General features: G+C 43.9%; 2 protein-coding genes across 2 annotated transcripts; both read left to right on the forward strand.

Moving 5' to 3' along the window:
- The first annotated feature begins 2,418 nt into the window (after positions 1-2,418).
- LOC310673384 (glutathione S-transferase-like) lies at positions 2,419-14,290 on the forward strand. The gene is made up of 7 exons (XM_083431848.1): positions 2,419-2,770; positions 6,073-6,240; positions 7,468-7,519; positions 8,876-9,008; positions 9,875-10,016; positions 11,492-11,623; positions 13,557-14,290. The coding sequence occupies exons 2-7, from the start codon at positions 6,154-6,156 to the stop codon at positions 13,677-13,679; spliced, it is 669 nt and encodes a 222-aa protein (XP_083287974.1). The 5' UTR covers positions 2,419-2,770; positions 6,073-6,153; the 3' UTR covers positions 13,680-14,290.
- Positions 14,291-14,438: 148 nt separating this feature from the next.
- LOC310673386 (glutathione S-transferase-like) lies at positions 14,439-21,743 on the forward strand. Its single transcript, XM_083431850.1, has 7 exons — positions 14,439-15,157; positions 17,111-17,217; positions 18,531-18,582; positions 19,101-19,233; positions 19,816-19,957; positions 20,882-21,013; positions 21,429-21,743. The coding sequence occupies exons 2-7, from the start codon at positions 17,131-17,133 to the stop codon at positions 21,546-21,548; spliced, it is 666 nt and encodes a 221-aa protein (XP_083287976.1). The 5' UTR covers positions 14,439-15,157; positions 17,111-17,130; the 3' UTR covers positions 21,549-21,743.
- Positions 21,744-25,226: the final 3,483 nt, after the last annotated feature.

Genomic DNA, 25,226 nt, shown 5'->3' on the forward strand with positions numbered 1-25,226 from the left:
AGATCAGCCCAATCCTCCCATTTCATCAACAAGTACTGCCAGTGCTATTTTTCTAGAAAAAGAGGAGCCAGAGCTCACCACAAACACCTCCCTTGTTCTTTTGTAATGGCAATGGTGCCCACCTGAGAGGTGCTGGACCTGAGTTCTGGCTGGTGGGGGGGGGGAGCCCTGCATACAGGTATACTCTGATTGAGATCTCAGTTCATATTGGGTTCTGATTGCTTTAAGTTGGACTTTGACCAACCTGAAACTTCCATTAGTTGAAGCTCTCTTGATGGCTGCTGAACATTGCAGCCAACTCTTTCCCTTACTGCTAATTCCTTAGGGTAATTGGCATTTGACTCAGGCTCCCATTTTCTTTCCAAGCTTGTCATATTATGTGAGATGTACCGGATTTTTCGCTCCATAAGATGCACTTTTTTCTTCCTAAAAAGTAAGGGAAAATGTCTGTGTGTCTTATGGAGCGAATGTGTGGTCCCTGGAGCCGAATTGCCCAGGGGCAAAAAGCAGATCAAGAGGGAAGTGGGTGTTGAAACAAAGCCACTGATTGTTTGCCGATCGGGGAGAGATATAAGGGATGCTAGAGATAAAAGAGGCTGCCTGGGAGGGGGGAGGTAAAGACAGCGAACTTGCAAAGGGGCGAAACAGGAAGACTAAAGCAATAAAAAGAGAAATTAGAAGAAAAGGAGGAGCAGAAAACTGCTCCAGCTATGGAAAGACACTAAGGCAAACAAGAGGGAAGGGAGAGTTGAAAGGAAACAGCTGATCAGTGGGATCGGAAGAGAGATGAGGGATGCTAGTGGAGGCTGCCTGGGAGCGGGGAGGTAAAAGCCCATGGATCCTCAGGATTTTTACATTGGGTCATCCCAAATTCACCCCAAATTCACCATCAGATCACATAGCATGTCCATGGCTACAGCCTGCACCAAAAAAATCACGCACCCACTGTTGCCTGGGGGTGCAATGGTGCAGAAACGTGGTTACAAAGCACGGATCCACATGGATCCTCAGGATTTTTGCATTGGGCTACCCCAAACTCACCATCAGATCACATGTCTGTGGACGCAGCATGAACCACAAAAATCATACATCCACTGTTTCGTTCAGAATATTTTTTTCTTGTTTTCCTGCTCTAAAAACTAGGTGCGTCTTATGGTCGGGTGCATCTTATGGAGCGAAAAATACGGTATGTATTCTCAATTCATGACAAGTTCAGGACAGGCCAAACAATACCCCATCATTAAGCAGTATATAAATAAATACCTGTGCATGTTTGCTTTGATGCCATTTTACCCGTCGCTCCTGTGTACATACACACAAAGGCTGGGACACTCAATGGCCCCCCTCTTACTCACCCCACCCCAACTACGGGACTGGGCGAGACTACTCAGATAATAAATAATAATAATAATAATAATAATAATAATAATAATAATTTATTTATACCCTGCCCATCTGGCTGGGTTTCCCCAGCCACACTGGGCAGTTCCCAACAGAATATAAAAAACATGATAAAACATCAAACATTATAAACTTTCTTGAACAGGGCTGCCTTCAGATGTCTTCTAAAAGTGAGATGGTTGTTTATTTCCTTGACATCTGATGGGCGGGTGTTCCACAGGCAGGCACCACTACCGAGAAGGCCCGATGCCTGGTTCCCTGTAACCTCACTTCTCACTGTGAGGGAACCACCAGAAGGCCCTCAGAGTCTGAGATGAACAATGGGGGTGGAGACACTCCTTCAGGTATACTGGGCCAGAGGTCAGCTTTGAAGGTCAGCACCAACACTTTGAATTGTGCTCGGAAACATACTGGGAACCAATGTAGATCTTTCAGGACCAGTTTTATATAGGCTGCAAAACCACAAATCAGGTGGCTCTCCTGGAGCTCGAGCTCCAAATGTCTATTCCTTGCTGGTACAAACCGGAAATTCCTTGCAATAGAAACTCAAAACTTGAGCATCTGATAAGCCTTATCTAAAAGTCTTATACTAACTTTCATCCAAGTCAGGAGATCACAAGACTCTAGTGTCAAATATCGCTACATGCCACCCAATTTCCAAGCGGTGCGAGTTTCCAAGTGTTGAAGGCATTTATCCAAGATTGTGCTTCTTTGTCTGGCACAATGTCTGCAGATTATATTTTCCCTTCTTATCCCTGATATGACCTAATTACTACTGTTTATTAAATTCTAATATTCCCGAACAGGCTCTATAACACTATCATAGCCCACAGATGCTGTATTTTACCTTGCATGCATGGGGAGTCAGATTCTGTGAGCAGAAAATAATCCATTTGAGACGGGCTAATCTTACAGAATTTTGCAGATAAATAAATAATAGGACAAAAAGTGTCTTGTGCATTGACGACTAATTGACTAGATGTTTTTTTCCCAGTGTCCGTGTGACTGTAGCACAGATGGATTTGTTTCTCTGTGTGGATACATATATTTGGTATTTTTAAAACTTCCAACAAGGGTCTTTTGTGCTGCGCTGTGCTGTGTAATAGAGTAGCATAGCTACGCTTCAGGAATGTGAAAAGGCCTGGCCTTGGAAGGACTTCCTCCTCCCCCTCAGCAAAAAGGTGGGCAGGGGAAACCTCCCTGATTTAGCAGCCAGGCAAAACTGCTTGGACTTGTTCAGCAGCAGCAGCAGCTTTATTTAATCGTAGATGCAAATCTTCAGAGAAGGTGGAACAAGAACGAGCAAAGAAAAGGCAGAGCTCAGTTTCTTTTGCCTAAACCCTGGAAGTGGATTCAGGTTTGGTTGGAGGTTAGTACTGGGGGGGGGGGCAGGGCGGGGGGGCGGATTACTTACACACTCAGTCATCTGGTAATAATTGAAAAGAGGGATGAGGAACCAAAGGTGGCAAACTGGCATTTCTATCCAGTTTGGCACACCTTAAATGCAATTCGGTTGCACTTTGATTTTAGTGGAGGTGAGCGACGGAGAAGCAGGGGGCTTTTAGAAAGCAGAAGGGTCGGGTGTTGAAAAGAGAGGAAGGGGCAGAAGGGAAAGGGGTTTGAGATGTAGAAGTGGAATACTGAAAGACAACAGGGGCAGTTAGTTGGGTCAGCAAGTTGGATAGAGGAAAGGAAATACTGTGGGGTAACTGCAAACGGAGAAGTTGAAAGAACCAGAGGTTGCTCTCCTGAGATGTGAAAAGTGGTAGGTGGGAAGAGGAGCAGGAAGTGGCTGGATAAAGAGAACAACACCCACCATTTTGAGGTCTGGGGGATAAGCAGGAGGAGTCCAGAAAATGAAGCATTGCAGGAACGAGCTTACATTAATAGTATATCAGGAGACAGGGGTGAGCTTTCCCTGGAAGGACTATTGTACTGTAACTGCATGGCAGCCAGAAATTCAACCAGAAAGCCCATTGCTTTGTCAGTGGGGCAGAGTGAGAGAAAAGCTGTCCGTTTTCTGGTGCTCTGGCTGCCGAGAATAGAAGCTCCTAGTTGGCAGCAATCACCTCTGCAGATTAAGAAGTCTAAAAATAATGTGTTCTAATGCTGTGAAGCTTTGTGCGCACACTTGAGAGTAGCTTGTTCTAGTGGTACTTTCTTAGTGAACACACTTAACACCTAGGCTAGGCCTGAGAATTATTATGAGTTTTAAGAGGGCTGGTTATGCTTTGCCCGCCTTGCATTTGCAGTGCCAAGAGAAGAGGGGAGCTTTGATGTTTATATTGACTTGGATCCTAAGGCAGGTTAACTCAAGAGAAATTCCCTATCCCTTGTAGGTGGTGTAAGGGATGGAAGGATTAACCAAAATCAGACTTCAGTTCTAGAATAACTTAAGGAAATTGATGGAAGGAAACATGGGCATAGTCAAGGGGAGGGGGAGGGCATACTGAAGGGGACCCTCTAGGTCCACAAATAATATTGAAAAGCATTTACTGGACTCAGTTATCTGAGGTTCTGTACACACACACACACACACACACACACAGCAGAAGCCTGCCCCCTGCCGCAATGTCCTATTTAAAGGTAAAGGGACCCCTGACCATTAGGTCCAGTCGTGACCGACCCTGGGGTTGCGGCACTCATCTCGTTTTATTGGCCGAGGGAGCCGGCGTACAGCTTCTGGGTCATGTGGCCAGCATGACTAAGGTACTTCTAGCGAACCAGAGCAGCGCACGGAAACGCCGTTTACCTACCCGCCTATTTATCTATTTGCACTTTGACGTGCTTTTGAACTGCTAGGTTGGCAGGAGCAGGGACCGAGCAATGGGAGCTCACCCCGTCACGGGGATTCGAACCACCGACCTTCTGATCGGCAATTCCTAGGCTCTATGGTTTAACCCACAGCGCCACCTGCGTCCCATAATGTCCTATTTACAGGGTATTTAAACTTGTGATTTCCTAAAGAAAACTCAATAACTTTGGCTGCTCTGCCTTCTAACAAGAATCCTGGCTACGCCCATTAGAAGGAAAGTTTCTACTCCTCTTCATTCCCACATCAGCCACTCATGCTGGAGCATTGTGGAGGGTCCACATTGTTTAAGAGGACCCTCTGATTCTCGTTACACACTTTGGAAAGAATATATCTATAACTGCCAAACATATAGGATCGATTACAATAGCAGACATGCAAAGTTAGCAATCTTCTTTAAAACTTGGGGAGAGTCAGTGACATGATTACCTAAATAAAGGTGCTTGCTTGGCAGAAGTTGTTCAGATGTTGGCAGTCTAGTTGCAATAGCTATCCCTATGAAATGGACCAGTTCATACATGCATACTTCTGGTCAATGGTTAACTTATTGCAATGTCATGCTACAATGTGCTAAAATCCAGAAGGAATGAATCCTCAGTCGGAAGCCTCTAAAATTACAGGTGCCCCCCAGAGAGATTCTTTCTGACCCTCTCCCCATCCAATCCAAATCTGGAAGAGGGACAAGGAAAGAGCAGCATCTGTGGCATCAGGCTACAAAAAGTTGGATGGGGGGCATAGTTCACTCTATGTAAAGATCCAAAAACATTTTTTTAAAAAACAGCAGAGAAGCAGACATGTGCGCAATTGTTCAACACCTCAGTTTTAAGGCTGTTGCTGCTGGTGCTTTGTGCATTGAACAGCTTCAGAAGAGGCAAAAACCCAATGGATAAATTTCACCCTCAGCATGAAGCTAAAGTAGTGGGGGAAAGTCTACCTGCTGAACCATGAGAGTTGGAGTTTAGCTGCAGATGTTGAGCTTAAAAATAAATCTCTGTTTTGGGGGAGCATGTTTTACCATCGTTGCAATTGCACTGAGACTTGATGAGTTTAGGAAAATAAGAAAGCCAAGTTGATTAATGGAAATAATGCTCACTGGAAGGGCAGATCCTGAAGCTGAGGCTCCAATACTTTGGCCACCTCATGAGAAGAGAAGACTCCCTGGAAAAGACCCTGATGTTGGGAAAGACTGAGGGCACAAGGAGAAGAGGACGAGATGGTTGGACAGTGTTCTCGAAGCTACCAGTATGAGTTTGACCAAACTGCGGGAGGCAGTGGAAGACAGGAGTGCCTGGCGTGCTCTGGTCCATGGGGTCATGAAGAGTCGGACACGACTAAACGACTAAACAACAACAACATGCTTGATAGGAAAGATTGTACTTCTGTCTAACACAGGTTGCAAGGAGCCTCGCTTGTTCTCAGTAGGAGAAACATATAAAGATGTCTCATCTCCCAAGGTAAGGATGAAGAGGTAGGAAAATAAGGTCAGCAACCATGAGAGGATCAGTTGAGAACCCGAGGACAGGTCAGGTTAAAGAACAGTCTAGAAAGCTTGAAGCTTTCCTCCCTTTTTTGGATTATATTTTATTACATTTCAACATTTTTAGCATATACAATCAAAACACAATTTCATATTTTTGTCAACTTCCAATGTCTTTTTCCATGGAGTTGTTGTTTCTTTCCTTCTGCTGAACCCTCCCTTCTATCTATCAAATCTTAACCACAATATTGTGTGCAAACCTACCAGCCTTTAGTACAAGCTGAGTTGTATCCCAGCACTTTCGACACTGAATGTTCTGCCTGTTCGACTCATGGCCGTTTCCCCCTATTCTAATGCATCTTTCTCCCGCTTTCATTTTTAGGACAGTCCACAATACAGTTCTACTGTGAAGCTGTTTCGTCAATTGTGTTGTGCTTGACAGAGTAGAAGACTACCCAAAACGATGGCTGGGAAACCCAAGTTGCACTATGCTAATGGGAGAGGGAAGATGGAATCCATCCGTTGGCTGCTTGCAGCAGCTGGAGTCGAGGTTTGTGTGCCCATAAAAGGAAGAGGCGGGGCAATGCTGGGTAGATGAACCAACAATGGCCAAAATAAATGGCCTCTTCTGCACAGGAAGCAGAAGATGCCACAGATGTCTTATCAACATAACTGTGTGTGCGCATGTTCCTGTATATAATCTTATATGCATTTATATATGTGTGCTTCAGCTCAGGAAAACTACTGAAGCATATGATGAAATAGAGTGTAGTCTCTCAAAAATATGCTCCTGCTTATGTCACTCAAGCAGTGAAGCCAATTTCCACCCACTTTTAAGGGTGTGGTTTTCTCAATTCTGGGCGCTCATACGCTGTATGGAAAATATCCATCCCCAGAAACAAACACGTTGGCTGACAATTAAAAGACCATTTTTTCATATTGACTCATACAGCGGAAGCCAATGCATGTTCACTTAGATGTGAGTCGCGCTCAGCAGATATAGGACTGCAGCATCAATCATCTGCTAGGGAACCTGCGGCTATATTTTAGAATATATAATTTCCAACGTAATAGAAATGTCACCAGTAAGAGAGGGGAATCATAATGCAGTTATACCTCAGAAGTCGAACGGAATCGGTTCTGGAAGTCTGTTCGACTTCCAAAACATTCAGAAACCAAGGCGCGGCTTCTGATTGGCTGCAGGAAGGCACAGAACCCACGTTGGACGTTCGGGTTCCAAAGAACGTTTGCAAACTGGCCAAATTGTTCAGCTTGCAAAGTGTTCGACTTCCAAGGTACGACTGTATTCCACAGCTACAGAAAGAGGGCCAAGGGGAATTGGATGTCTGGCAATGGTTCAGAGTCCTCCATCTGGGTCTTATTTCAATGGGTTGAATGGCTTGTCTTTTGAAGCCATTTTTAGGAATATGCTTATATGAATAGCGTGGCTAATCTGCACAATGAAAACGAAAATAGTAAAGAAAATATGCATTGTGTAGAGTCTGAGCATATGATTTCTGCAAAGACAAAGAGCCCATTTTCACCCAACCACTGCTTCTCTAATAGAAATCAGTTCAAATGAAGGGTACGGATTGAGAAAAATGAAATTTAAAAGCTGTACTGCATCTTGCAGTTTTTCAAAAATTCCAAGAAGCATCAGCTGCTCTTAAACTAAACTAAAAGATAAGTATCTGTTAATTATTCTCTGCAAGGTCAGCAAAGACTTGTAAAGTTAGGATATATACGGTATATATTTTTTTTGGCTGCTTTGTTTCAGTTTGAAGAAGAATTTATAGAGAAAAAGGAAGACTTGGAAAAATTACGGAATGGTAAGTCTATAGGTGAACGTGTTGCCTGCATGCAACTGCTTTAAAGACTGGCTCTGCAGCGACTGAATCTGTTAAAAATAAAAACCACTTTGTCCTGGGGTCCATGTCAGAGTCTACACATAGTTATTTTCAGGGGTGAGATTGGTTCAGTCTTCCCTTGAACTAGAAAAACAATAGGGAATTTAGATTTAGGGATGTTGAAGAATTTCAAGCAAAGTGGAAATGGGAAGGGAAATTGCCAGTGTTTGCTTATTTGTCTAATGTCCAGAAGAGAAATCAATCCAGTTAATGGGATTAAGCTTGGATAGCTTAGTTGGTTAGAGCAAGGTGTTGATAAACCCAAGATTGCAGGTTCCCCGTATGGGACAGCTACACATTCCTGCATTGCAGGGGTTTGGGACAAGATGATCCTCAGGGTCCCTTCCAACTCTACAATTCTATGATTGGTATGCACTGTTGTTGCTTTCTGTCCACAGACAATAAATAAATGATTGTGCCATTCATTCATTCATTTATTCATTCATTTCCTACCCTTCACCATAAGGTCCCCGGGTGGGTTACAACATTGAAACACAACATTAAAAACAATTTGAAACAATGTATACACACATGAAGGGACGCGGGTGGCGCTGTGGGTTAAACCACAGAGCCTAGGACTTGCCGATCAGAAGATCGGCGGTTCGAATCCCCGTGACGGGGTGAGCTCCCGTTGATCAGTCCCTGCTCCTGCCAACCTAGCAGTCCGAAAGCACGTCAAAGTGCAGGTAGATAAATAGGTACCGCTCCACCGGGAAGGTAAATGGCATTTCCGTGCGCTGCTCTGGTTCGCCAAAAGCGGCTTAGTTATGCTGGCCACATGACCTGGAAGCTGTACGCCGGCTCCCTCGGCCAATAAAGCGAGATGAGCGCCGCAACCCCGAAGTCGGTTATGACTGGACCTAATGGTCAGGGGTCCCTTTACCGTTTATACACACATGAGATGTATACACACAGAGACACACATTTGTGTTGTGCTTCCTTTGCATTAGAAGGAATGAGATGGCGTAATATAACAACAATATGATTTACACAATGAGCTATGTAAGTCACATAATTTCGCCAATGATGAACAGAATAGAAATAGCGCATGGAACAAATACAGGGTGGAAATAAAACGATGCCTTTCCATGTTCCTATTTGAGCTGTGCAGAACAAAAGGGAGGCAGATTTTCCTGAAGAAAGATCTGTATCAGAGACTTAATACACCATTTTTAACTTTCAAAGAAGGCAGTCTGAATCGATCTGAAGTATTGGTTTAAGCTGCTTAAGTTGGTAAGGACTGAATCACTTATGCCACACCCACCCCCTTTTTTAAAGATGGACAGCTCCTGTTTCAGCAAGTGCCCATGGTGGAAATGGATGGGATGAAGATGGTGCAGACGCGAGCTATTCTCAGCTACATCGCAGCAAAGCACAACCTCTACGGGAAGGACCTGAAGGAGAGAGCACTGTACTTATTAACATGTAGAATTCGCTCTAGGTCTATTTTTTTAATAGAAAGCCAGCTCTTGATAGAAGCTGAAAATATGGAATGTATGCACTGAACTGCAAACATCCAGCTATCTTCCTGCTTTTGCATCTCTGTATTCCTAGAGCTAGAGCTAGCTATGTCACAATGTGACTCTTACAAGGAAATTTAGGCTATAGCTACTTGGGGAGGAAAACCGTGCCATAACATGGTAATGGCAAGCTTAACATAACTGTCAACTTTCCAACCATGTATGGAAGATGCCAGATTGAATATCAGAAAATGGAAAGACATTGCATATGTTATTTATAATACAGTATTAATTATTCTCTTATTTCTGTGTAATTATGATATGCTCTAATTATATTTAGATTGACCTGTACATTCACGATAATAATTGGGTGGTAATTTCTTGTCTGAGGATATGCAGTGTTAAAATGGGAAAACGGGAAGCCACCGGGGGGGGGGGGTATTGTTGTTGTTTAGTCATTTAGTCTTGTCCGACTCTTCATGACCCCACGGACCAGAGCACACCAGGCACTCCTGTCTTCCACTGCCTCCCACAGTTGGGTCAAACTCATGCTGGTACCTTTGAGAACATTGTCCAACCATCTCGTCTTCTGTCGTCCCCTTCTCCTTGTGCCCTCAATCTTTCCCAACATCGGGGGGGGGGGTAGGAAGTCTAATAGGAATAGATGGAGAAAATATGTAGAATATGCGTATATGTATTGAAACTTTTGGGGGGGGGGAGTAAAATAATAGTAATAATAAAAAAGCAAAAAGGGAAAGAAATAAGAGAAACTAACAAAACAAACCCTGAAAGTAACTGTGCTAATGGCTTCTTTCAGGATTGACATGTACGTGGAAGGAACAACTGATCTGATGGGGATGATAATGACGCTCCCTTTCCAGCCCCCTGAGAACAAAGAAAAGCAAACCAGCCTAATTTTTGAGAAGGCCACAACCAGATACTTCCCAGTTTATGAAAAGGTAAGGGATTGTCAGGTAGCAATGTAGAATGTGCAGCTAGATATCGACTGCTGAAGGTGTATGGGGGGAATCATCCATAGCAGCAGCAAAATTCTGAGGAAGCACTTAAATGTGGAATAGTAAACCTACAAGTCTACCAACATTTTTTGGGGGGTAGTACAACTCTTGCCCCAACCCCAGAGTCGTCTGTGACTGGAGTTAACTGTCAGGGTTTCTTTACCTTTACCTTTTTTACAACTCTCCTAATTCCTGACCATTGGCCATGCTTGCTAGGGCTGATGGGAGTTGGAGTCCATCAAATATTTGTTTTCCCACCCCAGATGTCAAGTTCCAATGCTACTGAGTGTTGCATATTCCTTGTTGCGCTTTTAGCAGAACGCTCAGAGTCCCAGGTTCTTTAGTGCAGTCTTGTTTAATGTGAGTTAAATACAAATATTTACAAAAGCAGTTCATACAGAGTACCTGCACCTTGAGGCAAACGAAGACTCTACACCACAGCACCACAGCACCACCACAATTACTGTTGAACAGGCTTTTCTTTTAAAGCAGGTGACAGCCAATCACATTACTGCTGAGTCATTCTGACCCAGCACTTCACAGAGTATTGCATCAGCCTGTTGCAAACTGAAGCCTGCAGACTTACTCAGCACCCTGCGAATCCCAACACTGAGCAGAGGATCACAGCAATGAGGGCCTTTCAGTGTTATGCAGTGGCAGTGGCGTAGCGTGGGGGTGCAGGGGGGGCCGGCCACACCGGGCGCAACATCTGGGGGGCGCGCTCGCACTCGCAGCTCTCTGCCCCTACCTGGCTCACTCACTCTCTCTCACTGCAGTGCTGGCTGTGCGAATCCGATCCGAGCCGCCGGGTCGCCGCCCACTGTGGAGGGGAGGGTGCCAGGCGTGCGGTGCAGTGCGGAGAGAGAGCGAGGGACTATCTGGGGGAGGGACAGTGCATCGGGGGGGCAAATTACTTGCCTTGCCCGGGTTAGGGGGCGCAAATTACTTGCCTTGCCCCGGGTGTTGACAACCCACGCTACGCCACTGTGCAGTGGGATACATGCAGGTGTGTAAAATGTATACAGTGGTACCTCGGGTTACATACGCTTCAGGTTACAGACTCCGCTAACCCAGAAATAGTGCTTCAGGTTAAGAACTTTGCTTCAGGATGAGAACAGAAATCGTGCTCCGGCGGCGCGGCGGAAGCAGGAGGCCCCATTAGCTAAAGTGGTGCTTCAGGTTAAGAACAGTTTCAGGTTAAGTACAGACCTCTGGAACGAATTAAGTACTTAACCCACTGTATTTGAATGAAAAAGCCAAGTGGCTGCTCTCATGGGACAGTCCCTGCCTGCCTCTCAGCCTTACATGTCTGAAACACAAAAGAAGCAGAAATAATCCACAAGGAGCCTCTGTGGCCCAGTCTGAGCCAGGGGTCTACAAACCCTCAACACTGACTTCTATTTCTTTGTATGCCACAGGTTCTAAAAGATCATGGACAAGATTTCCTTGTTGGTGGGAAGTTCAGCTGGGCAGATGTCCATCTGCTTGAAGCGATTCTGATGGTCGAAGAGATGAAGCCTGATGTTCTTTCTGCCTTTCCTCTGCTGCAAGTGAGTGAACTAGGACATGTTCTGAGAAATGAGATGGAACGGAAACTGTAAGGCTGTGTGTATTCACAGAGTGCAAATACAGCAACTGGATAAACTTCAGTCATAGGAGTGTGCCGCACTTAGCATGTCGTCATCTATATGATGGTGATTATGGTGGTGTATGAGAGCAAGTCCAAGTGGCCATCTGGGGGATATGTCTTATGTCAGGCATCTGGAAGTTTCTGTGGAGCAGGCATCTAGACTTCTGCATCTACTTTGCTTGATGGTAAAAGTGCTTCGTCTCCTGGCTAGAATTGCCTTAGTTTGATGCATTACAAGACAACCTGACCAAAAAAGGCTCACCGGATTATAAAGTTGAAGGGGGGTGGGCTTGTAGAAAGACTATAGAGAAAGTTCAGATTTCACATGTGGCTTGAGGACCATGGGACAATAGGACCACAGATCTTCTCCTTCCCATAGGTGATTGAATGTGAAAATTATTGTTACTGTGTTCATTAATCAGTCAGAATCTTTATTTGTTTGTGTGGGAATGTTCAGGGATGCAGGAGAGGCTATATTGTCTGATAATAGCCTTTCCAACTTGTGTTAACCAGTTCACAATTTAGCAGAGTAACATTCCCCTTTTTAAACTTGCAGCAGATGCGTTTGCTCAGGCTCACTAAAGCCTCTATAATAACTGTTATTATTGGCTGGAGCCAAGAGAGCATCTTTGGCTAAGCAGATGTTGCTTCTTCGATGCATGTAGTCAAAATGAGAGGGAGATGGCTGCCCTGCCCTGTGCTTTTGTCGTTACCTGCACAGGTGAGGCCACACCCACTTCTAGTCACATGCAGAGGAAGTTTGTCCCAGCCCAGAAGGAAACAGGAAGTTTACCTGCTGGCTGGGCAAACATTCCTCCCCATGTGTAAACTTGTTCACTCTCGGAATGTTGTACTTTACTGCTCTTGTGTTTCACATCCCACAGTTTGAAGGAATGGGATTTCTATTATAATCAAACCAGCCTTTTACCCAATTTTATTTTATGAATCAGAAATAAATAGGGAAGGGAGCAAATTGAGACACCCCCCACACACACTCATTACTAATAACCCCATGTAGTATTTATGGGTTTCTTTTAAAAAATCTTTTTATTAACACATACTGCACTACTTCATTAATTTAGACTCATGGGCTTAATTTTTTCTGTATGGTTTTTGAATGCTTGAAAAACAAGGTACTGCTTATTAATGAACAGATAGATTGCTTTTCAAAATTCCTCCATCAAATGACCATTTAAAAACTTTGTGATTTTTAACTTTTATCCTATGATAAAAGAACTGCTTGGAATGACATAATCTTCAACACATTTCTAGAAATAATTATTATTATTATTACTAAACATTTAGAAAAATCTAAAATTTTCAAAGCACTGTGCACATATTGAAAGTAAAAATGGCCCTTGCCCCCAAGCTTGCAATGATACACATGATACAAAAGGAAAAAGGAATGGGGAGGGAAGAGGAAAGCAAACATTTGAAGCCAATGGATGGGGCCAGGCCCAGTGGCGGAGGAACCCTCTCTGGCACCTAGGGTGGCACAGCCCGTACAGACTGAGCATGTGTGGCATCTCGCGTGCGTGCACTCCTTATGGAATGCCGCACATGTGCAGTCCATATGGGCTGCCACTCGCACACGGCAACCATACGGGCTGCTGCACAAGCAGTATCCCGTACGGACAGCGCACGAGAGCAGCAGCCCATATGGATGGCACACGCCCTCTGCTGCTCTACACCCACCTTCCTACACTCCTGGCCAGGCCAGTCTTCTTCTCCAATATGTGAACTGCATTTTTGTGTGTTATTACCTTCAGTACTAAGTACCTAAGTACATTAGTACCTAGTACCATCTGTGTTAGTACCTTTTTCTTAGAAGTGCTGCTTGTTTTTCAATCTAGGACTTCAAGGCAAGGGTAAGCAACATCTCCACAATTAAGAAATTCTTGGAGCCAGGCAGCCAGAGGAAATTTGAATTAGACGACAAGGCTCTCCAAGAGATCAGGAAGATTTTCAACATCTGAGAACATCTGCTATGAAGATCACAACAAATACTGGGATGATTTTAACAAATCTGTGTGACTTCTCTCTTACCAGTTGGAGGATTAACAGTGTAGTCCTATTCATGTCTATTCAGCATTAGTTCCATTTGAATTCAGCGTAGCTTACTTCTGGGTAAATGCAGGTATAGGATTGGAGCCTAAATCCATAAAATAGTATTTCCTCTTGGTTCCATAGTCTCAAATGCTTTTGATTGCAAACTCTTGAAAAATGTAGTAGATGAGAACTCTTTTGTGAAGATTCTGAGGCCTCCTTTAGATATTAGTCTAATGCAACCTTTCCAAACCTGGTATGATACCTTCCAGGGGTTTTGCACTACAGTTCCCATCAGGCACGGCCAGCAGTCAAAGAATTAAATTGCCAGAGCCGACAAACATTTGATATTGTGCAAGGATTTTTTTCAGCCGGAACTCACTGGAACTGAGTTCCACCACCTCTCTGGTGCATTCCAGAGTTCAAATGCTACTGAGTAGAGGATCACGATAATGGCACTGTGTAAATCCACAAAAGGAGATGATGATAATACTGTGTGATGGTACAATAAAATGAAATAAAGCATTCTACAGCTTTTGTACTTCAGTGCCATGTTTTACTTGAGTAGTCAATAACATGTCTGTTCTGTCATGACTAGTTCCTGTTGTGCTTTGCATAGATGTGATGGGATCTGTGTGGTCCTGCTGGATTAGAGGCAAGGAAAATATATCCTATTAATGTGCTCCCTGCCAGAAAATGACCTGTTTTCATAGCCTTCTACAGCAATTAGACAGACCAGCCATAGCAGCAATTCTTTACCAGTCCACCATGCTATCCTCAAGGAACGTTCTTCTCAGTTTTATGATTTGTCACAAATTAGTCAAAGCCAGACAACAAATATGTGATTTTCACTTGATCATCCGGATCAGGTATCTTACATAACAAATCAAGAATAATTTCTGGATTGCCTGTAGAAATCCAGTTTTGCATACCATTAATTGTAGCGATCTAGTCGCCCCAACCCCCGCCAAAAGGTGGGTGGGACCAACAGGGAAGCCCTGTGTATTTGACCTTTTCCTGTATTTTGTGGCTAGCAGCTGCAACCAGAGACTGCAGTGGCCTCCTGCCCAGTTATAGAAAGGTTTCAGTTGAATATACAGTACTAAGACCAGGAATGTTTGCCCTCAGTGCAGCTGTACAGATTTACCATAAACCGAGTTGCATCATGTTACGCAAGCGTGAGACAACCTTTCCCATTGTGAATTAACTTTGCGTGACTGACTTGTTGTAGGTGAAATGTCTCACGAAAGGCAGAGTAAGTGTTTTTCTATTTGCAATAGGGAGTTTCTGTTACAGATAAGCTGTTCTCTCAGAAGGTGGAGCTTCTGAGCTTTTATAACCCTGAGCCACACAAGTTCGGGGCTCACTCTGCTTGAGAAGAATTCCACTTGTTCAGGACTTGCAGCAGGTTAGTATTCTAAGGTAGACGATTGCTTTGGAGAGTCATTGCTCAAGAGCAACACCCTGGACAGAGGAGTAGGGCAGGGACAATCCCCAGAGACCTCACCTCTGCCCAAAGGCTTTCTTCTTCTTACCCGCAGAGTACTAAAGGTTTGTGAGTTGGGAGGGGGGATACTGTAATCCTCAGACCTGTAATCCTCACAACAGAGACATTTCCCTTTGGACAGACCAAAGGCAGGAGCTGGGCAGTGGACAGAGTTCTAAAAATAAAATGGGGTTGGTCTTTGTTGCACCTCAGAGGAAAAAGAACTCTTGGGTAAGAATGGGAGAGAAATTAGATTCATTTTTGTTATGTATTGAGTTGAATAGGATCCAAAATACAGCAGTCTGATTGGTCCTAGAACAATAGGATCCAAAATGCAGCAGTCTCATTGGTCCTAGAACAATGCAGCAGTATGATTGGTCAGCAGGAGCCACCCATTCCAGCTCCAGATAGAAGTGAATCCGCAACCTGATTGGCGTACAGGAGAAGTCCGGAATTAGCCAATCACGTGCAGCCCATTGTGTAAATAATGTATATAAAGCAGATACTTTGAGGGGACTTCCATTCCTCCTCACCACTATGAGCTGAATAAAGAGCATGAAATCACTTTGCGACTCTGAGTATATTTTTTAAAATAGTAACTCACTAAATTTCATTTTCCAAAAACATAGCTATGCCTTGAAATTTGACTGCAGTTCTCCAGCCAAACAATGTGCAAAAAGACATATGGTGAGGTAAAATGTTCATATAAATGCATATATTATTGAAAGGAATGTAGAATATGGGTGTGGTTATCCAGGGTTGAGGAGGGTGTAGATGCCACCCAACTGTCTTAGGGACTCCACTCTGGATTTGCTTAGGGTTTACTCCTTAGCCTTTTCTTCTTCCTAGGATATCCCACAAGGCAATGGAGGTTTAGGGTCAGAGGCTACCTCCTCCTAGATGGGTTACCTTCCCAGATTGATGAGCCCCACCTGCTCCTCACTTCCCTCTACAGCATGTGCAGTAACCGCCTTCTTGACCCTTGGACCCACTGTTGGTCTCATCCCTCAACCTGCCAGAGCCTGTCCTTGCATGGAGGGGAGGTCCCTAACCCACATAGGTTTGAGACCCATCAGCCATCCTTACCTGGTTGAGCCAGCCAGTCAAAGAGGTGGTGCTTCAGATGTGATTCATCACTACAAACTCCCATCATCCCTGGCGGTTGGCCATGCTGGAAAGCTATGTGCCCAGACTTGCCTGAGGAGATGAGAGGCAGCTGACGGCAATGGCAATGGTGCGAGTACGAGGGGGAAGTTACAATTTTGTGGCTCTGGGAACATCATGGACTGTGGCTGTCCAAGAGGGGGTGATAGTCATAGATCATGGGTAGGCAAACTAAGGCCCGAGGCCCAGATCTGGCCCAATTGCCTTCTAAATCCGGCCCACGGATGGTCCGGGAATCAGCATGTTTTTACATGAGTAGAATGTATCCTTTTATTTAAAATGCATCTCTGGGTTTTTTTGTGGGGCCTGCCTGGTGTTTTTACATGAGTATAATGTGTGCTTTTATTTAAAATGCATCTCTGGGTTATTTGTGGAGCATAGGAATTCATTCATTATTTTTTTTCCAAAATATAGTCCGGCCCCCCACAAGGTCTGTGGGACAGTGGACCGGCCCCCTGCTGAAAAAGTTTGCTGACCCCTGTCATAGATAGTTGGGTTTTTTTTAACTCTTGCTTCCTATTTTATCTGCTTGTGGTCCATGATTATGAAAAAGCGTTTGTTAAAAAATAAACCAGAAGTCTTTATTATGAAATCCTTCCTTGCTGCAAGCAATCACCAGAGCACCATTCCAAACAATTGTCCTGCTCTGCAATGGTTTCCCTATCAAACATGACCTCTCAATCTCTCTCTGTCTGTCTCTCATCATAACAGGAAAGCAAACACTTAGGAACATGGCTGGGAAACCTAAGCTTTACTACTTCAATGGAAGGGGCCGAATGGAAAGCATAAGGTGGCTCTTGGCTGCAGCAGGAGTCGAGGTTTGTTTGTCTTCAGAATTTCTCTGAGAAAGCACCTTTCCCCCACCGCCAAAAAAGAATCAAGGGAACTGTTGTTTTTCCAGCATTCTTATATTTCAGGCAGTTTCCAAATTTGGCTCCAGCATTATCATTTGTGAGTGAGGTGCCTGCTTCAGGAGGGGGATTTTATCTATCCTGGAAGGGGCAGCTAATTGATGAGTTATCTTCATTCATTATTATTGTACTTCTGCTGCTAAGGGGGGGGGGGGGAGAGATATGATTGTGTGGACAGGCGGAGTCACCCAAACCCTGGGCGGCCCCCGTGTGGAATAACGACTCAAGACAACGTGCTATGGGATTAAAATTGGCCACAACTTTATTATGTTTCAGATGTGGGTAGACCTTGGCTCAGGCATTGGGCGTTTATCCCTCCCAGTCCCCCACCAGGGATCTGGGGAACATCAGGGTTATCCAGTGGAGGGGGGATGGGCTGGCTCTGGAGAACATATGTTCAGGCAGATAGAGCCTGCCCCTGTTACGCCGCCGTCGCAAGGAAAGCAATGACAACCTTCAGTCGTAGGGCCGAAGCCTCCCCTCAAACAACCCCTTTAACGGGGAACCCTGGTATCGCTGCCGCAAAGAGAAGGGGGGCGTGAGTCACTGGTGCATGCCCCCCCCCCCATTTAGGGAAGATAGACTAAAGGATTCCGCCCAAGGCTTTGCTATGGGAAAGGCAAACCTGCCAATGCAGGAGAATTCCTTTCCAGCCCTTCAACAGCAACCTTGACGCAGCAGCGCCCGCATACCTGTGGAGAAAAGGTTAACCTGCAAAAGAAGTCTTAACTGAGGGTGGGTAGGGTGGGAGAAGCTCTGGAACCAACTGACAATTCCCAGGTAAGATCCTCCCCCTATTGTGTGGGCAGGTGGTCCCTCAGCAACTGGCTGAGGTAGGCGGAGATCTCCAGGTATCCCACCTGGGGAAGGCCAAGCCAAGCCTGTGCTAATGGTGCCACATAGGGTCCAGGGGGCTCCGCATGGCCACGCAAAGGGCACCCCCATTTAATGTGGGGAGCGGTCATTGTGGGATTTACTGCTTCAAGTGCTAAAATGATATGACTAGCCTGCAGTACTTGATTTGTGCATGGGAAATATTTGTTGTTCTGTCCCAGAGAGAGAAAATTATTGGGCGGGCTGGCCCGGAATTCGGCTGGGAAAGGGGAGTTTTCATCAAATTTTCTCCAGTAGTTTGAAAACTTGAAAGGCCCTGTGTCATTTTTGGAGCCTGAAATTATTTCATGAGACCCTTGAAATATTCTGCCTCTTTCATTTTTTAGTTTGAAGAACAATTAATTGAGACCAAACAAGATCTAGAAAAATTAAAGCATGGTGAGTATGTTATCTGAATATCAGTGGGACTGTATTCTAGCACAGTAAAGCCTTATAGTCTTAATAGCAGGGGTTTTCAAAGTGGACTTGTTTCTCCAGTTCTGCATTGTGCACACTTTCAGGCAGGAATATATGTCAATACAGAGTTGTGATCTGGTTATATTGCATTTTTCTCTCTTCTTTGAAAGAACAGAGAGTTTTCCAGATACCCACAACACATACCACTCAACTCTGAATTGTGCAGAATGGTTTGCTTGTTTTTTAGTTGGAGAACAGAAGTACCTTAGCTTAAATAACATACAAAACTAGTTTCCAATGGTTGATTGCTGTACTAATTTAGCACATGTTCTGCAAAAGGGTTTTGAGGGGAAAGCAGAGGCAAACATGATTATCGCAAAGGCACAATGTAAAAGTAAAGGCTCAAAATCAACGCATGGCTTGGGAGATGCTCCTGAAAATTTACTTTCCATAGTAATTACCTGGGAGGATGGACTGATTTTTCATTTTCCTTTCACAAGGTGGAGACCTGCTCTTTCAGCAAGTGCCCATGGTGGAAATGGATGGGATGAAGATGGTGCAGACCCGAGCTATTCTCAACTACATTGCAGCCAAATATAATCTCTATGGGAAGGACATGAAGCAGAGAGCACTGTAACATTCCTCTACGTTTGGTTACTAAATGCATACATTGTTGGCTGTACATGATATAAGATCATCTCTGTTCTGTCATATGATCTACTGATGACTTATGAGTCGGCACGTTTCATCTTGGGCAAGGAAGGGTCCAGTATGAGGTAATTTGACCTCCCAGTCCCAGCAAAGTTCATGTGGACTGGTTCCTTGGAAATCAATGAATTTTCATGTAATCCCAGTAGGAGATTGGGAGGTCATTGTCCCTTCCCAATGTTTGGTTTTTGAGGGGGTTTTTCTTGAGAATGTATAAAATTGATTTTTGAGATAAGGCTTTCCTTATAAAAGGTGTAGCTGGTGAAGATCACTATAATGTCAAGCAAATTATAAAGGCTTTTGTTGCATAGAGCGAGGCTCTTTCTCCAACATACAGGATCATTGTACTTGTTTTTCTGCTGGGTCATCACACATTTTTGCCTGTGACACTACCGCCCAATTCCTCCACATTATCATAATTAGTACTATTGCTGCTGCTGCTACCACTACTGTTTTTCTTATTATTACCTGAGTATGAGAGAAGGAAACACTTTCTCTTTCAAATAGGATTGATATGTATTGCGAAGGTGCTATGGATCTGAATGAATTGAAAAAGATGCTTCTCTTCAAGCCAGCTGACAGCAAGGAGAAGGAGTTTGCAAACGTTATTGAAAAAGCCACCACCAGATACTTCCCAGTCTTTGAAAAGGTATGGGGGGAAGGAAACTTACAAACCTTTTAACAGAACGAAGTCACCTACTGCAATGGACTCCTGCAATGCGCTCTACGTGGGGCTACCTTTGAAGGTGACCCGGAAACTACAACTAATCCAGAATGCAGCAGCCAGACTGGTGACTGGGGGTGGCCGCCGAGACCATATAACACCGGTCTTGAAAGACCTACATTGGCTCCCAGTACGTTTCCGAGCACAATTCAAAGTGTTGGTGCTGACCTTTAAAGCCCTAAACGGCCTCGGTCCAGTATACCTGAAGGAGCGTCTCCACCCCCATCGCTCTACCCGGACACTGAGGTCCAGCACTGAGGGCCTTCTGGCGGTTCCCTCACTGCGAGAAGCCAAGTTACAGGGAACCAGGCAGAGGGCCTTCTCAGTAGTGGCGCCCTCCCTGTGGAACGCCCTCCCACCAGATGTCAAAGAGAACAACAACTACCAGACTTTTAGAAGACATCTGAAGGCAGCCCTGTTTAGGGGAGCTTTTAATGTTTGATGTATCACAGTGTTTTAATATTCTTTTGGAAGCCGCCCAGAGTGGCTGGGGAAACCCAGCCAGATGGGCGGGGTATAAATAATAAATTATTATTATTATTATTATTATTATTAGTATTATTATTAGTATTATTATTATTACCTATGCTCAGCTGGAGTTGGCAGCTGGTAATGTTGATAGGACTGCTTGGCTCATCAGAAATCATTTCCTTATTCCTTCTATTTTCCAAGCTTCTGAGCTAAAAGTTAAAAAAGTAAAACAACAAATTAGCTGTGTGAGAGAAGATCAGGAATCACACACAGTGTTCGTTTACCATGTGAACTCTGATCTCAGAATCTGCCCTGCCTTTAGAGTCTCCATTTTGTGTATGTACCTGAAGTACTCTTCAAACATTTCCTGCTCTATAGGTCCTCAAAGATCATGGACAAAATTACCTGGTAGGAAATCAGCTCAGCAGAGCAGATATTCAATTGCTTGAAACCATTTTAATGGCAGAAGAGCTGAAGGCTGATATTCTCTCCAAATTCCCTCTTTTAAAGGTAAGCATGCTTACTGAAGCATAAGCAAAGTTCTAGTATGGCACTTTTATTCTTTGCATATCTAAAACACCATTGTCTCTGGATTTCTATTGCACAAAGTCTAAATCACACAGGAGGCCCACGTTCATGGATAAGCCTTCTGTGAATTAAATTTAGACACAAACAGGTAACCTACCTATGATTATAGACCTGCAATGGAGCTCAAATGTTGACCTCCCTCTCCAACTGTGCATGCCTGAAATAATTGGGTTTAGCGTATGTACAAAGTTTGAGTACATATAAAGTTTATCACTTGTAGTTTAATTATTGACTATGAAATCATAGTAACCGTAAGTGGCAAATGATTATTTGGGGATGCCACCATTTCTCCTTTTCTCTTCTAAAATATTTTGCTCACTCTCTCTCTCTCTCTTAGGCCTTTAAAGAGAGAATAAGCAACATCCCGACAGTGAAGAAATATCTGCAGCCTGGTAGTCAAAGAAGACCACCAGCAGATGAAAAGGCTATTGAAAAGGCAATGAAAATTTTCGCCTGAATCATGGCTGAGGATCACAAGATGATGGCACTATTGTATTCACAGGCAATGGGCAAAAACTGAAATGGGACCACAATGGCACAGTGTAAATCCACAAAGCTACAGTAGGAACCAAAATAACTAACAGAACAAAAGGAAGTGGTGATAATACTGTGCTGCACTACACTAAAATGAAATAAAGCATTTTACAACTTTTGTATTCTGGTTGTTTTAGTTCCAGTATGACATCATTTACATTAATCTTAAACAGCAGGGGAGCTCATAAGCAGCCTTGTCATACTTTTTGTTGTTGTGGTTGGAATTGGAGCTGACAACCGACAGTTTACACCTACTCTCACTCTCACACACATTTCAAAGTATAATATCCTAATAAGTAAATAACTGACACTCTGTGTTTTAGTTCCAAAGTTTTAACCACAACTTTTCATGATTTATCCTACCAAACACTGCTGTAAGATCTACAAAGGTTGTAGATAGGTCTTAGGTCCTTTACCATACTTCTTAATCTGATGGTTTAAGACGTAACATTGGTTTATATATTTAGCTAAGTGTGCATTTATGAATATGTATTCTATGATTGAGACCTTATAATTCTTGTAACAATCTCCCATTTGGGGCAATAATTTAACTAAAATTGTTGCCCCACTAAACAACCTGATGTCCACCCTTCCCAGATGTTGAAACAGGGTGTGTTTATGTTTTTCAATTCATTATAAATCTTCTCCCAGAAGTCTTTCACCTTGGGGCAGGTCCACCACATACGATAAAAGGTACCTTCTTTTTCTTTATATTTCCAACATAAATTATCACTATTATGATATATCTTTGCCAATTTTACAGGAGTTAAGTACCATCTATACATCATTTTCATAATATTTTTCTTTAACACCGTACATGCAGTGAACTTGACCCCTTTCCTCCATAACTTCTCCCAATCTTCAAACATTATATTATGTCCCACATCTCTTGCCCAGTCTATCATCACAGATTTAACTTGTTCATCTTTTGTATGCCATTCCAACAATAAATTACACATTTTAGACAATTTTTTAACTTTAGACTCTGTTCCCAACTTATTTTTTTCTAAAACAAAACCATTTTTCTTATCTAATTTTAACAATTCATTAATCTGATGGTAATGTAATGTAGCCAATTTATTTTATCTTTAATTTGATCAAATGGTTTAAATTTATATCCTTCTTTATCTTCCAATAACAGATCAGAGTATCTCAACCACTTGGTTTCCATATTTAACTTTTTCTGGGCCTTTGCCTCCATTGGCGAAAGCCATCTGGGTGTTTTCCTCTCTAAGAGATCTTTGTATTTTATCCAAACATCATATAAGGATTTTCTAATTACATGATTTTTAAAACCATTATGGGCCTTTACCTGATCATACCATAGATAGGCATGCCATCCAAACACGTTATCAAATCCCTCCAAGTCTAAAACATTAGCGTCATGCATGTCAGGTCTCTTAAGGCTATTCACAAGTGTAGCAGTGCACATAGCTGGACATAGGATTCTGTATCATATAAAATAACACCATCTTGTTTTGTTCTATTCTTAAAATACTGGTGGCCTCCTAACAATTTGAGAGAAGACTTCTCTCCCTTTTCGCTTTTAAAATGAGGGTCTATACTTTGCATTCCGGGACGCAGGTGGCCCTGTGGGTTAAATCACAGATCCTAGGACTTGCCGATCAGAAGGTCAGCGGTTTGAATCCCCACGACGGGGTGAGCTCCCGTTGCTCAGTCCCTGCTCCTGCCAACCTAGCAGTTCGAAAGCACATCAAAGTGCAAGTAGATAAATAGGTACCACTCTGGCGGGAAAGGAAACGGCGTTTCCATGCACTGCTCTGGTTCGCCAGAAGCAGCTTAGTCATGCTGGCCACATGACCCGGAAGCTGTACGCCGGCTCCCTCAGCCAATAAAGTGAGATGAGTGCCACAACCCCAGATTTGGTCACGACTGGACCTAATGGTCAGGGGTCCCTTTACCTTTACCTATGCTTTGCATTCAGCAGGAAGGTCCATTTAAAATGAAATATGATCAAGGTAATCATAGACCACACCAAATAATTGTGGGGTGGGAGTGGGGGAATGGAAGCAGAATTTCTTCCATGAAGAAAACACTGTATATTTCCCAGGCAATGGGTTAGATTCTACTAAATAGTTGCTATAGCGGGAGCTGGCACAGCGACTCACGCTAGCACAACAAGGATTCCCACCCCCCATCTCCTCCATGCCTTCCCAAACAGCTCTGGGGGTGGGTCAGGAGAATACCAGGATGACACACAGAGGGAGGAGAAGGAAGGTTATTCTGTCTGGCAAGAAGCAATGTTTGTGTTGGCAGAATGATCGTAATAGCGCAACACTGAACTCCTCCCAATCGATTGTATCGAACCCTGCCATTCCACTCACAAAGCAGGAACAACTCCTCTCCTCTGCAGCCACCATGCAACCTCAAAATCTGCTCCAGGGTGCTGGGGAAACCTCCCAGAGCAGATTTGGGAGGGGACATAGAGAGAGGACACACATCCAGGGCACACACCCCTCTCTCCTCTTTTGACCCATGCAGAAAAGCTGAGAAGAGACATTATCACCCGCCCCGGAGTGGGAGGCCTCTTGGGCTTGCTGACTGGAAGGTGGCGGATCGAATCCACACAACGGGGTGAGCTCCCACTGCCCTGTCCCAGCTTCTGCTAACCTAGCAGTTCAAAAGCACACCAGTGCAAGTAGATAAATAGGTACCGCTATGGCAGGGAAGTAAACGGCGTTTCCATGCGCTCTGGTTTCCGTCACAGTGTCCCGTTGCACCAGAAGTGGTTTAGTTATGCTGGCCACATGACCCGGAAAGCTGTCTCTGGACAAACGCCAGCTCTCTCGGCCTGAAGCAAGATGAGCGCCACACCCCATAGCCACCTTTGACTGGACTTAACCGTCCAGAGGTCCTTTACCTTTACCTTTTGCTCTTCAGTAGAATCTAAAGGTGTTTCCAATAAACAAAAAGGCTTGACTTCACAGGCTCTTGGAATGAATCAAAGTAATATCTATTCAGCCCGAGATATTTGGCTTCAGGCCTCTGACACATTTTTATTTTATTTTAATATAATTATCTCTGCTTTCCTAGAGACTTTGTCCTCTGCTATTGATGAACCATTATAATAGATTGGGATTTCACTTTAAAGCATAGCTATATACTCCAGGGAAGCTATTTATTTCCATTATCCCAAGGCTGTAGCACCCCCTCTGGACCTTCCTGGTCTCTGCTTGCTGGGCTCTAGGCATTTAAAGGTTAGCTGTGCAAGTAAGCTGTGTGTAGATCAGAATAACATCAGCTCCAGAGAGCAATTTTCCTGCCTGGTTGAAGATAAACCAACACTATGGTAAGCATCCTTTCCTATTATCTTGCTTTGACAACCACAGCTAATGAAAGGAAGGAAGGCAGGTGGCATAAATGTACAAAACGTATTCATGGTGTGGAGAAAGTGGATAGAGAGAAGCTTTCTTTGTCTCCTTCTCCTAATACTGGAACTGACAGCCAGCCAATGGAACTGACTGACGGTAAACCCCAGACCACACACAGCTCATTTATGGAACACACTGCCACAAGATGTGGAGACATGGCCACTAGTTTATAGGATTCTGAGATGTAATCACTGGGGAATGTCTTATCA

Source organism: Podarcis tiliguerta, assembly GCF_965153285.1.
Source record: "Podarcis tiliguerta genome assembly, chromosome: 3".
In the NCBI taxonomy this organism is placed as follows: Eukaryota; Metazoa; Chordata; class Lepidosauria; order Squamata; family Lacertidae; genus Podarcis; species Podarcis tiliguerta.